Raw genomic sequence first — 14784 nt, forward strand, 5'->3', positions numbered from 1 at the left:
TAGTTGTGATGGAGGACAGATGGCTTCTAGTCCTAGCTCCGCCGCAAACTCCTCGTGTGACTTCTGAGCCTCACTTTTCTGGGGGCAAACCGGGCATGGTCATAGCGCCCGGTCTCTGCGCCACAGATGTGGCTGGGGGGCTCAGAGGCTCGAGGAGGCTGTGCTTTAGCAAAGCAAGGGAAAGGCTGCCCTTCTGACACTCTCGGCGAGGGCCAGGGGCTGCCAGGTCACTGGGCGGCCACCCATGGTGTTTTGCTCAGTTCTGGGCCTCTTTTCTGACTGCCCCCCCCTGCTGGCCACGCCGGCAAACTGCCTCCTTCCTTCCCCTCCCATGACAGCCCCACGAAACAATGGGGCTCCGCCATAAAGGCCTTTGCCTCAATTCAAAAGATTTAAAGGCGAAGTCATGACCGATGAAAAAAACTATTCAAGCCAGCCTGTTCCAGAGCAAGGGCCTTGTCCAGACGCGGGGGGAGGCTTCCCCGGATACACCCAGCAGGGGTGAAGGGAAAACCAGCTCCAGCTCGGGATTGTGTCTCCAGGCTCTGAACAGTTAACAGCAGCCAGGGGATTTATTCCCACCCTCCTCCCACATTTATTTGTCTGCGGTTTGCGCGATCATTTGTCACGTCTCTTAAGGTGGGGCGCTGCTTATTTCAGACCCCAAAGGCCTCGCGCCTCCCCTGTCTCGGGCCGGCCGACTCCCCGCACACCCAGTTTGGGGGTTTCGCAACCAAACCCGGGCGCAGGCTGGAGTTCACTGGCGAAGCAGCTCCCTGAACACCCGACTCAACCGGTCCCTTCGCCGCCTGCAACGCGCCCGCCCGCCTCCCCGGGCCGGGCCCTGCCGCTCGCCAGCACTGGTGTGAAACCTGCTGCCCCCGGTTACCTGCCCCGGCTGCACCCCGCCGGCTCAGGGCAGCCCTGGGAGCAAAGCCGCGGCCGAGCCCTGTGGGCAGCTGCACGGAGCTGCGGGGGAGAGAGCCCCGCGGGCGCTCTGGTGTCCCGGGGTCCCCGTCTCCGGCTGACCCGCCCCTGCGCTTGGTGGCCGAGCAGGACCCCCCGGCTGACCCAGCCGGAATCGGGCCGGGGCCGGGGGGACCCCCGGGCTCCCCAGCTCCCGCGGGCCGGGCCGGGCGCCGGGTCCCCTGGCAGGCGCGCCGGGGCCGGGGGGGCTGCCGCAGCTGGCTCGTCGCCCGGTCTCTGGTTTTGTTTTCTTCTGCCCCCGTCCCATGCTGGGGGGCGGGTCCGGGGCGTGACTCGGCGGCCAGCGGCGCTATAAAGCACCTGCCCGGCGCGGCTCCGGGGCCGTGCTGGGGAAAGGCAGCGTCCGCTCCTGGCCCGGGATTAACCAGCCGCCATGGCAAACCGGCCCGCAGGCGTCGTTTCTCTGGCCATCACCCTTTGCATCCTGCTGGGAGAAGGTGAGACTCCTCGCGGCTCGGCGCTTTTCGTCGTCGTCGTCGTCGTCGTCGTTGTTGTTAAAGGGGGATTTCACGGTTGGGCTGGGCTTTGGAAGATGCCCCTGCCGAGGAACCGTGCCCCTCCGGGCCGGCGTGCTGGGGCTGAGCCCTCCTGGCTCGGACTCGGAGCCTGGCCGCTGCTTTCCAGAGCAGCGCGAAGTTTCACGTCACCAGGGCAGATTCCCCCCTCGCTGCCTGTGTAGAGGCTCGTGTCCCTTCCAGCTGCTTTCTGCTCCTCTAGGGAGCTAGGCGTTGGGGTACCCTGGGAGACGGGGGAGCCTCTCGCTAACGCCCCCGTGCAATGGTCCGCCCCCGACCCTCTTTCTGAGGAGGTCAGCCTGCACGCTGCACCGCTCCCTGCCTTGGATCGAAACGTGTTTGCTTGTGTGCCCTAGTGACTCTGCATCGTGCCCGCTTTCGCGCTTGGCAGGGAGAGCTCGCACATGCAGGTCGCAGTCATAGCTTGATAAGAAGCCAAGACAGAAATAAAGAAATAAACACACAGCCCACAACCATGTGTTGCAGGCATGTGCAGGGCGATAGCTGCCTCTCTGTGGTTTTGTTTGTGGGCCGATAAATAACCTGTGCAATTTGCCAGTGAGTTGACTGCCTGGCATTGCCCGAAAAAGCAAAAGCTGCCATAGCAGTGCCACTTTGCCTGTACAGTCCCTCATTGCTCCAGGTTTTCTAGCAAACTCCCCTGCTTAGTTATGCAAGTGCTTTTATGATCTAGTACTGCCTAATCAGCAAGGCTGCACCTACTGTAAAACTGCCCTGGAAACTGAAATCAACATAATCCCTGATAGAGGTGTAATTGCAGCGTTTACATAGTATTGTGCGTTCCAGAGCTTTTAAAACTATAGCACGACGGATCCGTTTTTCTTCCCTCTGCTGCAGGTATGGGCCGTCCTCCCTTTGAGTCCCACCTAGCTGCAACCAGCAGCAGGCACTCCAGGACAAAGAGATGTTCCTGCAACAGCTGGCAGGACAAGGAGTGCATTTACTTCTGTCACCTGGATATTATCTGGGTCAACACCCCAGGGTGAGCATGTGGACAGCTATTTCGGAGAATGTTGCTGATAATTTATAAGTAAAAGATTGATCTCAAAGCAGGGATTTCTCTGGCTGATGGTTGTTGTTGGGTGGTGAGTTGGGGATAGAGTGAATCCCAGTTTGTGTGTTACCTGTTGCAGATAACAGTGCAAACAGTAACACCAGAAAAGGACAACCCCTGTGTCCTCTAGGGATTACAGCTGCTTGCTTCATGTTGTCACCAAACAGATAGGGTGCAAGCTCAGGAAGTCGATCCCCTTGTGACTGTTTTTTCCCCATGGTATTTATACTAAAAAAACCTTCAAATTGCCACCATACAAAAACTAAAATGTGGCAAGTTGGAATTGTTACAAACTTCTTTTCTTTTACACCTGTTACTCCGAATGCTCCTTGTAAGGTGCTGGTATTTGTAGTGGGGCTGCAGGGGCTTGGCATTAAGAACCTGTGGCAGGAAAGCAGCGCTCTTTTCAGACCCGTGGCTGTCACCTTTATGTCTAGTGCCAACAGACGGTCTCAGTCAGGTGTGGCTCTAATTATGCCTGGTAATGTGCACTCATTAGTAACAACTTGCTCTGAAAATAGCTGCAGTCTCTGCCATTCCCAAACTCTGGGAGGACTTTGGAGGTGATGGGGGGTGGATTGTGATCCAAGCTGGAAAGGGAACGTGTACACCAACAGCTATACAAGTATGCTGTGATCAGAAGAACCTGTTGTAGCCCTAAGGCATTTTAACTTGTAACATGTCCTGTGCAGTCACAACTGTTTCATGTGTTTGTGGGGAGGAGGGCCCCCTGCCTGAGCCTCTTGCTGCTTGGCAAACTGGGCATTGGAAACTCGGACCAACGCATGGAAGGAAGTTGAACTGCCTCTGCATTTAAATTTCGTCTGCATGCTGAACAATCGCTGTTGCATGGGAACGTGTCCCTGTGTTTCTGAGCAGCTTCAAGGAGGATAAAACTCCACTTGCAGACCAGTACTTGCTGGCTGATGCTGGTCCAGGCTACCTGTGAGGGTGGTGGGAAGAAAAGTAGTGGGTGGGAGGCAAGAGCTGAATTTTATAGGCTTGAGAAGTATCCTTGGTCTCTTCACCTTGTGTCTACAGATGTCCTTTTTATTATTATTGTAGCTTGGCTGCCTCCCAAGCCTGCACAGTAAATCTCTTTGCTAATAAAGAGTAATTGCTTATTTGATTTCTTTTGTTTTAACAGACAGACTGCTCCCTATGGCTTGGGAAGCCCTCCAAGTCGCCGCAAGAGATCACTGAACAGGTGTGAGTGCTCGCACTCCAAGGACAGTGTCTGTGCTACCTTCTGCCAGGCAAAGCCTTGGTGAGTCCAGCAGGCCCCTGGGACGGGTTGGGAAAGGGCTGATACCCCCCCGTCTAGCCAACGGCCGGTCGAGGGGTGCTTTGCAAAGGAGTGGTTGAGTTTCCAGGCTCCGAGTGAAGAGATGGACTAATTCCGTAGACTCCCCGGCAGCTGCACTGTTCTCTGGCAGCATCTGGAACTTGTCTAGTGGCTTTTACACCCTCCCAGAGAAGCCCTGGCAAAGGGTCATGAGCACGTTTCTGTTCGTACAATGGTCCCCTTTCTGCTTGGTCGAAAACAATGTTCCCTCTGGCGGTGTGGTGGCAGCACATGTGAGGAAGTGCTGGCTTGCGTAGTGGTTGGGTGATGCCGATCACATGGAAGGGGGCGGGAGAATCAGCGTGAAGCGCACGGGAGGGTTATCCAGAGACTTCCCCTCCTGGGGACAGTAGCTTCCTTCTGGCGTGTTGCAGGGGAGGAGAATGAAAGTCGTCCGTTGAAGGGGCACCTGCTTCTCTTCTCTCTCAGAAGAGCCATATCCGGACGATAAAAGCTGTTTGTTTTTCTGCTCGCTTCTCTTGGGGTAAATCCAGATATAAATATTCACTCTCCCCTCAGCCCATTCTGCCCTGGAATGGAGCTGGCTTGGAGATAACAAAATCTTCCGCTATGCGAACATGCATGCGTTCAGAAGCATAGAGCCTGCTGCAGGAAGTGTGTACTGTACTATAGGCAGTCACTATAGTCTGAAGTGGGACAACATAGGGGGGAGGAATAGCTCAGTGGTTTGAGCATTGGCCTGCTAAACCCAGGGTTGTGAGTTCAATCCTGGAGGGGGCCATTTAGGGATCTGGGGCAAAAAATTGGGGATTGGGCCTGCTTTGAGCAGTGGGTTGGACTAGATGACCTCCTGAGGTCCCTTCCAACCCTGATATTCTATGAACATAGAAGTAGTATAATGTGTTCAAATTGCCAAGTACTAGAAAGGGCCACTGTCTTTAATTTTCTATCTAACAAATTTGCAGAGAAATAAAACTGGCTATAAATAGTTCCAGGGAACTGAGTGGGTTCTGAAAGGAAAGAGTCTAACAGTGACACTATAAGCTGCTGCCAGAAATGGCAGGGGATTAGCCCTTTCAAAATAAAGCTTTCAACCCTCTTATAGAGCGATGTATGTAATATTAGAGCTGTGCTCCTTCCACTCCATGTGTTTTCTCCCTACTGAAAGTGAGGGGCTAACATGCTTGTGCTGTCTTGACTTTCAGGTATCTTGGGAACCTTAAGCTCCCACCGAGCCGTAGCGTATAGGTAAAGAGTCCCCACAGCAGTGATGTGAAGCATCCACAAACTGATCTTCTGAGAGCCTGACGGTAAGAATTCCATAAGGCCTTGCCACCCTGCTCCCCAAAAGTAATTGCCCTATGAGCATGTGAAATCCCACAGGATTGTGATTCCAAGACTGTAGCTTTTACTCAAATTTCAGCTTTTCCAGTCGGGGACACTGAAAACTTCTGACACTAAACCTAGAATAGGAGACTAGAGGGGTAAAGGAAACCCCTTTGCCCACTTTCCACTCACCAATGGAGGATTGTAGTATTGTGCAGGTCATGAGTCTCAGGACTTTCCCATCTTCTGCCATGCAAAACAACTTAGCAGACAGCATGTAAATATCAAAGGACACTGGCTGTCCCTGGATGTGAGGAGGGTAACAGATGAGATGCTGAGTGTTTGGTCCCTTTTGTTTACAGGGACATTGCTGTCTCTAACTCCCAGCTTCCCAGATGGCAGCACTGCTTTCAGAGGAAAGTTCAAGCAGCCTTGCCTGGAAGAAAGATACAGAGCAGGTAACAATCCTGTTTTCTGGAATAATTTGGAGTCCTGTGGATGCCACTGGCTCTTGCCATGGGTGCCTGAAAGAGCAGAAGGAAAGACCATGATGGAAAAGCAGGAGAGGTGGATGAAGCAGAGGAGGCAGCTCAGTGCTCCAGAGACTGCTGTAAGGGAAAACAGCATCTCCTCTTATGTGGCCGTGGACACGCTGTGAAGGTGGGATCAGGCCTGCTGGATCAGGACTGGGTTTTATCAGTCAAATACCAGCTAGATTCCACACTGGATTCTGCCCATGGTCCGCATGTCTCTGCAGTCCATGCACTTAGGCCTAGAAAAAAACATGTTCAATTCTGAACTTGGCAGCACCCCAAAAATCCTGTATTGGAGGCCTGGCCTACATGTTTGAACAGGGTTCCAGCTGCGCTGCTTTCATCCATGGTTTGGGTGGCCATCACAGACTCGTGGACTGACGAGCTGCTGCCTCGTTGGGCTTGTCGTCTTAGCACTTTTTCCTCTTTACTGCCCTGTTAAAGACAATCTGATGTGCGTTAAATTGGGATTCCCATGTAACAAATACCATTGTACCATGGTATAGCTAACCAGGCTCTGGCTTTCTCCTGCTAAGCCATTTGCTTGAGGTCCCTTCTCCATGAGTGGCTCAAGTGTAGACCAAGAATAGCCTGTTTAAATCTGAACCTGTGTTAAATCCAAGCTCTGCACACCTGGCTTCACAGTGAGTGGGTGGGGAAACTCTGGTAGAGCTGCATTTCTTTTATTCTCTCCTCTATTGCTGCTGGGAGTGTTGCAGGTCACATTTGTTACATGGGGAGAGGGAAATTCAGAGCCAAACTACTAGTCCCAACAAGTGCGGTGGTGTGAATGTTGTCTATGTCCTTAGACATGTAATTAGCAGGGTAGAACATTGTAACTAGGTTATTCTTAACTTAGCCCTCCCAGCTTGCTGATATGCACAGAGCACTCCATTGAAGGAGAAGCTGGAGGCAGTGAAGAGGTAGTGGGAGAAGGTGCAATTGCTTGCTGCTTCACTTAGTGACAGACTGAAAGGGACAAATGATGACATGCTCTGTGTGGCTCATGGGGAAAGGCTTAGGCAAGAGGGATGGGCTTAGGCAAAACAGTCCTGGAGCATTATAATTCCACTGGCCCTCCGGGAGGAGTTCCACTGAAGAACACTGCATCCATGCTCTGGAAGATCCTCTTGCCAGACTGCTGAAACATCAAGAGTGGGGGAGGCTGGGCTTGTATCACAAATGCTCTTTGATTTCCCAGCATACAACTTCTATTACAGAGCCTGGCTGCAAAATATTCATCTAGTTAGTGCAGATACACCAACACTCCTGAAATCCTTGCTGGAATCTCAATTCTGGCTGTGACCTCACTCTTTCACATGAACACTTAAGGGTGCTGGTGGACTGAACCATACCTGTATTGTAGTCTAGTCCCATTGGGCGTGCAAAACACTTCCTCAGTTTTCTTTCGAGAGAGAGAACAATGAGACCAGCTAATCCACATAGCGGTATGTAGGACAGTCAAGACAAAAATCCTCTGGAGCTGGAGAGAAAAGCATGGCGTTTGTTTGTTTGTATGTTTTTTGCCTTCTGAAGGTTTAAATCATCCTGAAAGGATCTGATAAATTCCTGTTTGAAAGGGAAACTTTGCACACTGTTTAATGTTCTAAGTTGTGTCATTTTAAATCAAACTACTGGTCTAAATTGCTCTGTGTGTCCTGTCCCCTCCTGGAATGGAGTAATTTATAGCATGCACCCACCGTGTGCAGTATCCCAACATTTCAGTATATTTATTTTAACCTATTTTTAGACAGTAATTTGCAAATATGTAAACTTTAATTTGTAATAAATGATGGTAAAAGGTGACATTTCTGCTTTCTTCCCCCAGCCCACTTGATAGCTGGTTAAGTGTGGGTGTGGTCAAACACAGCTGAATTAGTTGTTTCCCAAGGTCTTGGAACAGAGACATGACCATGAGACTGTAGAGATAGGCAGGAATTAGGGGTGAGTTTTCAGGGGGAGACAGGTTTCAGTTCAGGGTGGCCCCATTTAGCAGTGACCTTAAAAGCCTGGGATGGTTCCAATATAATTGGCCCTCATCTGGCTGGTGTTTGTTGGGAATGTAGCTGTGGACTAGATGCTAACACAGTCACAACCATCAAAGCCTTGCACTGTGCTGGGTGCAATAGCCAGGATTCCTGAAAGCAAGGATCTAGACTCTGATCTCCTGTTACAGTGATGAACATGGATGGGGTGCTAGTGAGACCAAAATAACTAACTTTCCCTCCTCTCACCTATAGACTTGCTTTCATTTGTTTAAAAATGAACCCATCCATCTGATACTCTGTGCAGACAGGACAGGTTATAGATAATAAAACATACCAACTAGCACCAATGAGTGTGCTAGAGTGGGAAACCAACCCAAAGTGCATGGGCAGCGGGTATCAAAGGCAGGGGAAGGGTGACACCCCTCTCCACCCCCCCCAACAGCCTGCATTGCCCTGCCCACACTCCATCCCCAGGTCTCCTCCTACTTCTCTCTGTGCTCTACTGCTGATCTTTCCTTCCCCTGTGTCTGGGGCCCCAGGCCAATGGTGCCAGAACCAGGGGCCCAGGGCCCTCCCACTTTTTTGCAAGTGGACAGGCCTATCCTGTCCACTTTTCACCGGGCTGGGTCCTGTGCCTAAGTGGGATTCTCCTATCACTCATTCAACCTTCTCCCCAAAAACCTCCAAAGAGAAAAAGGTAGCCTGTTTGCTGTAGCTGCCTGTGTCTGTTGCTGATGTCAGGGTTACTGAATGAGGAAGCTGAAGTTTCCATGGTTTCTTTCATTTGTTCCTCTGGAATGATTTCCACATCACTCGGAATGTCTTTTGTATCAGTCTTTGTTAGGCCCAGCCTTTATTTGTCTTTCTTTCTTCATAGAAGAAGTATGATCCTAGGCAGGTTGAGAATAGGATTGTTTTCCCCATCCCCAATGGGAATGAAACCTGCCCCTTTCAGAGCAGCCCAAGGTCCTGCTCAGTGTCCCGGCTAATAAAGGTAAGGGAGAGCATCTTCACCCCTGGAAGTCTAGCTAGAAATGTCCTCTAGATCACATGAGGATATGGAGGAAGTTCAATGCAGGTGGCAGACAGAGCTATCATAACAGGCCCTTCTGGCCATAATATCTACAACCGGAAAAGAAATCCCTCAATGGGATTTGAATGATGATAGCTCTCTACACACAGCTGGGCAAGCTTATCAGTGAGCCCTCTGGCTGGAGGGGCTGATACTAAACACTTCTGATATCTCCAGCTGGGCATCCAAAACCTGAGGTAATCCAATGTCCTTGGCCACTCTTACATACCTTAGGCCAGCATCTCAGCTGGGGCCTGAGCTAATGACCATGAACATCTCCCAGTGACTTCAAAGGGCACTGGATATGGCTTCTTGTGGAAAACAGCATTGCTTCATTGACTTTCATGTAGCTACACCAACTTACACCGGCTTAGAAACTGACCCCTTGTTCATAGTTTGTACTAATAAGACCTAATGTAGAGCACCTGAGGAATTGAGAGCTTAATAGTATGTTACGTAGGGTCAAAAATGAATACTATTTCCACTTAAATTTATTACATGCCATGCCAAAACACAGACTAGGGCAGGACTAGGATCAAAGAATATTTTAAAAGTTCTATACATAAAAGAAATAGAACAAAATAATGAAACTTCAATAAGGAGAAAATCCCAATAGAGCAGATGTCTTCCCAACCCCATTTCTTCCTTCAGTGTGAGTGATGGAGAGTGCCAGAGTCCCTGTCCTATATACCATCTTTAGACTAATAATTGTTTCTCATGATTAATGCCTCCTATGCACGAGGAACTCTCCTGCCTGGCATGGGACTCTTGATTTTTTTCCAGTAGGAGATTCTGTATAAGACTTATTTCTGATTAGCCTGCAGGCAGTTGAATACCTTGTGCACTCGAGCAGATTCTGATGCCCTTATACATGTCGGACAAAACTTTATTCCACATTCCCTTCAGTGGGATATTTATGGAATGAGGAACTTATTCAGCATGAGTAAGGAGGGGAGACTGTAGCCCTCAGGGAATGAAACCTGATAATTTTATTTAGAAGCCATTCAATCTGCATCAGAAATACATAGATTCTAAGGCCTCAAGAGACCACTATGATTATCTAGTCTGACCTCCTGTGTAATACAGGCTATTGGACTTCCCCCACATAATTCCTGTTTGAACTAAAACTTAGCTTTTAGAAAAAGATCTACTCTCTCTATAAAATTGCCAGTGATAGAGAATCCACCTCAACCCTTGGCAAATTGTTCCAATAGTTATTTTCCCCCACTGTTAAAATTTCTCATCTTATTTCCAGAATTTGTCCAGCTTCAACTTCCATCCATTGGATCTCGTTAGACCTTTGTCATCTAGACTAAAGAGCCCATTACCAAATATTTGTGGGTACTTACAGCCTATGATCAAATCACCATTTAACCTTCTATTTGTTAGGCTAAATAGATTGCGCTCCTTGAGTCTATCATTGTAAGGCAGGTTTTCTAATCCTTTAATCATTCTCTTGGCTCTTCTCTGAACCCTTTCCGGTTTATCACCATTCAAGACTGTGGACACCAAAACTGGACAGAGTAATCTCATAGCAGTTGCACCAGTGCTAAATACAGAGGTAAAATAACCTCTCTAATATTCAAAATTCCCTTGTTTATGCATCCAAGGATTGCATAAGTGCTTTTGGCCAGAGCATCGCACTAGGTGCTCATGTTCAGCTGATTATCTGCCACTGCCCTCAAATCCTTTTCAGTCGCTACTTCCCAGGCTAGTCTCCCATTCCGTAAGTATGGCCTGTATTCTTTGTTTCCAGATGTATACATTTACATTCAGACTTATTAAAATGCATATTGTTTGCTTGCACCCAGTTTACCAACCAATCAAGATCGTTCTGTATCAGTGACCTGCCCTCTTAATTTTTACCACTCCTCCAACTTTTGCGTCATCTGCAAACTTTATCACAGATGATTTTGTTTTCTTCCAAGTCATTGATAAAAAAATCTTAGAGTGTAGGGCCAAAAACCTATCCCCGCAGGACCATATTGGAAATACACTTAGTCTATGATGATTCCCTGCTTACGTATCAGCTAGTTTTTAATCCATTTAAAGTGTGTCATATTAATTATGTATTGTTCTAATTTTTTTAATCAAAATGGCAAATAGTACCAAGTCAAACTCCTTACAGAATTCTACGTATGTTACGTCAACATTATTACCTTTAACAACTAAACTTGGAATAGCATAAAAAAAAAATCTCGAGTTAGTTTGACAGGATCTATTTTCCATAAACCCATGTTGATTGGCATTAATTATATTAACCTCCTTTAATTATTTATTGATTGAGACCCATATCAGCTGTATCATTATCTTTCCTGGGATTGAAGTCAGTCTGACAGGCCTATAATTACCTAGGTCATCCAGTTTACCCTTTTTAAATTTTGGGAAAACATTAGCTTTCTTCCAGTGTTCCAGTACTTCCCCAGTGTTTCAGACTTCAAAATCCAAGAAAATCAACATTAATGGTCCTGTGATCTCCTCAGCCAGCTCTTTAAAAACTTCCATGAGGTTCAAAAAAGTTCTGTTGACTTTTCCCACGTTTGCTGTAGTGGCGGGTGCTCCTGTGGAGCACATGTAATAAAATATAAGAACAGCACTTTGTTGCCTGACCCAAACAAGTGATGCATGCAACAAGAGCTTTGCCTGCCTTCATCACTTACACTGAAGGAAGAAGCTGGGGTAGGAAGACATCTGCTCTGCTGGACTTTTCTCCTTATTGACATTTTATTATTTTGTTCTATTTCATTTGTTTCACGTATGGAAAACCCCCCAGGAGAGCTGAAATCAAGTCTTGGCTGTAAAGAAGAAGATGAAACGTGCCATGGTGGGATGCATGGTGTGCAAAGTTATCTGATGTTTAGCTGATTGACACATTGGGGGCTAGTCTCCCGGCATCTCAGTGTCCCCGGCCTCTGTTACACTGTGAAAGGCCTTTCTATCCCCCTGCACAGGCTGAAAGAGGAGCAGCAATATATGTAATTTAGACACGACTGAAATCTTTTCCCCCAGCCCTGTTTATTTTGTATAAGATTCCATCAGTTAAAAATCACTCATAAATATGAATAAAAATCAAATAACAAAACACGACAGGCTATTTTCAGTAAACGTCTTCTTCATTTGATAGGCTTCTTGTGGCTGTTCATCCTACAATGTCAAGCATTAATTAACATGATTAACTGAACTAGGAAGGCTGTAATGACTCCTTTGCAGCAGAGAGCACAGCTTTCTGGGTAACTGAAGCAAGCTTTCAAGAGCTCCGGTCTATGCTGAGATGGCTACTCATACAGCCCTGCAAACCCAGAATGGGAGCATCCCAAAGAGATAGGAAGCAATAAAAGTATCAATGTGCACTTTCAGCCAATGATGTCTCCCTGGTTTAAGGTAGCTGAATATTATTCCCATTTTACAGATCTGGTAAGCTAAGGCACAGAGGGCCATATTTTGAAAGGTATATAGACACCTAACTCCCATTAGTTTCAATGGGAGTTAGGCACCTACATATCTTTAAAAAAATCTGGCCCAGAGATATTAAGTGACTTGATCAGATACCTGCAGCAAGTCAGAGTCAGAGGGAGTAATAGATCAGATCCAGAGGCAAATCTACAGGGAATATAAGTTAATGCAATGTATACCTTCTTCCTACCTGCACAATATGAAAATAACACTAATTTAGACTCTTCTTAGAATCTCTTCTTTAGGCTCATATTCACTTACCAATGAGTAAGGCTGTGAATCTTTCACGGAGGTCATGGAAGTCACAGATTCTGTGACTTTCTGGGACCTCCGTGACTTCCACAGCTGCAGTGGCTGGTGCAGCTGGTACGGCTGACCCTAGGGCCCGGAGGAGTGGCGGCAGGGCCTTGGGCTGCCTCCCAACCCAGAGTGGTGGTGGTAGGGCCATGGGCTTCCTCCCTATCCCCGGGAGCAGCATCATCCACTGGAGCACTGCCCCTCGCCCCCCACCCCCACCCCGCAAGCAGGTAAGATTTGGTTAGTGGTAATTTTAGTAAAAGTCGGGTGACTTTGGTTATTGTCCGTGACCTGTCTGTAACTTTTACTAAAAACTTTTACTCATTGGTAAAGCTACGATTTAGTCACAGGTAAAAATACCCGTGACTAAATCGTAGCTTTATCAATGAGTAGCTTCCAGCCTCTCCTCATCTTGGCTGAAGTTACCCTCCAGCTACTCCCGCATTAGAGGGAAATAATGCACAGGCTTCAGAAAGTGTTTACAGTGTTGATGTATCCGCAAGTGAGACAAAGTAGGTGAGGTAATATCTTTTATTGAACCAACTTCTGTTGGTGAGAGAGACAAGCTCTCAAGCTTACATAGCACCTAAAAGAAAAGGAATACTTGTGGCACCTTAGAGACTAACCAATTATTTAGTCTCTAAGGTGCCACAAGTACTCCTTTTCTTTTTGCGAATACAGACTAACACGGCTGTTACTCTGAAACATAGCACCTAAAGAAGAGCTCTGTGTAAGCTCAAGAGCTTGTGTTTTTCAACAGAAGTAGGGCCAATAAAAGGTATTACCTGACCCACTTTGTCTCTCTGAGGTAGTGATAGTTTGAATAGGGAAAGAACTGTAATGGACACCTCTTTTCAAAAAAGAGAGAGATGATTTATGATCAGAAACCAACCAACACCATTAACCTGAACTGAAAGGATGACCTGGACGTGACTTCACATGGAGGCTCCGTACAATGTCTGTAATTTGGCCAGCTCTTTCTAAGTTATAGCAGTGACAAGGGAACCATGGAAGGTTCAGAGGTTAAGTTCAGATAAGCATCTAATCATTTTGCTCAGATTACAAAATTCATGAGATTGCCATTACCAGGCTCTTGGCAGATGCCATGAAAACAACTTTTAGGTACTTTGCCTTTGTGTCACAGATGACAATAGGAAGCACAGAAGACACTGGAAACTGGAAAAAGAAAAATCAAAAGGGCCCAGCCAGGTTAACAGCCATATCGTTTAAAACTGTATTCCTTATTAGTATGGTATTACTAATAAAAATTTAGATTCCAATCCCACAGTGAGTTGCATGTAGGTGGATGCTACTGCATGGAACTCAATGCAAAACGGGAGCCTGAGATTGTTAAATCAGAGATAATTTTTTTGAAATTTTATTAGTTATTATGTGCTGGGTACTTTCCCAACACAGAGGAAGACACTGAAGAATTTATAATCTGAAAATTTAATTTACTCTTCAGCTGTTTGTTTTCATTTTGAAAGTCTCTGCTCTTAAAGAATGAAAGTAGATAAGTCAGTTTCATATTGGTTTATTGTCATTTTCCTATCAGGGCACTGTTTGGATTGCACAAGGGCCAGACAGGGGGATAGTTAAATCCAAACCCAAGTGGTTTCCTTTGACATTAAAACAAAAATAATTAAAACAAAACTGAGATTTGGGGCCTACGCTGCCTGACAATATCCCTTTAGCCAGATATCTTTGATCTTTGGACCAATGTTCCCTCTAATTTTTTTCATCCATGTGTGGAATAAATTTTGTTATGTGCACCGAGGTAATGTGCAGATGTGTGTCACCAGTAGAAACAAAAACCCTAGATATAATATATATTTTTAAAAAGTTACCATAGGGATAATTACTTCAGCCAGGACTGGTTAGGCCTTTTAGAACTCACAACTCAAAGAATTAAATTTAAGTGTAAGAGAGAAATAATAATTATGAAATGCATAGACCAGTCAAAAAACTAAAATAACACACTTTGAAAGAATAAAATTACAGAGACTATATGTGCATTGCAGGAAGCACCAAGACATAACAACAACAACAATACAAGTATGTGTTGGAAGATGAGTGTGAAAGACTGTGTGTGAGAGAGAGAGACACAGAGACTGTATGTGTGTGTGTCTGTGACAGAGACAGTATGTGTGTGTGAGACACAGACTGTGTGTGTTGTGACAAAGCTCTGTCCTTGTCTCTGTGGGTCCTGCATTTTCTGGTGGATTTCGCTAT

The 14784-nt window shown here is 46.9% G+C and overlaps 1 protein-coding gene across 1 annotated transcript; it reads left to right on the plus strand.

Moving 5' to 3' along the window:
* The first annotated feature begins 1177 nt into the window (after positions 1–1177).
* EDN2 (endothelin 2) lies at positions 1178–7548 on the plus strand. Its single transcript, XM_073317818.2, has 5 exons — positions 1178–1424; positions 2361–2505; positions 3725–3844; positions 5089–5193; positions 5572–7548. Exons 1-4 carry the CDS (start codon positions 1361–1363, stop codon positions 5129–5131), a joined length of 372 nt encoding a protein of 123 aa, XP_073173919.1. The 5' UTR covers positions 1178–1360; the 3' UTR covers positions 5132–5193; positions 5572–7548.
* Positions 7549–14784: the final 7236 nt, after the last annotated feature.

The sequence above is a fragment of the Lepidochelys kempii genome, chromosome 19 (assembly GCF_965140285.1).
Source record: "Lepidochelys kempii isolate rLepKem1 chromosome 19, rLepKem1.hap1, whole genome shotgun sequence".
Classification (NCBI taxonomy): Eukaryota; Metazoa; Chordata; order Testudines; family Cheloniidae; genus Lepidochelys; species Lepidochelys kempii.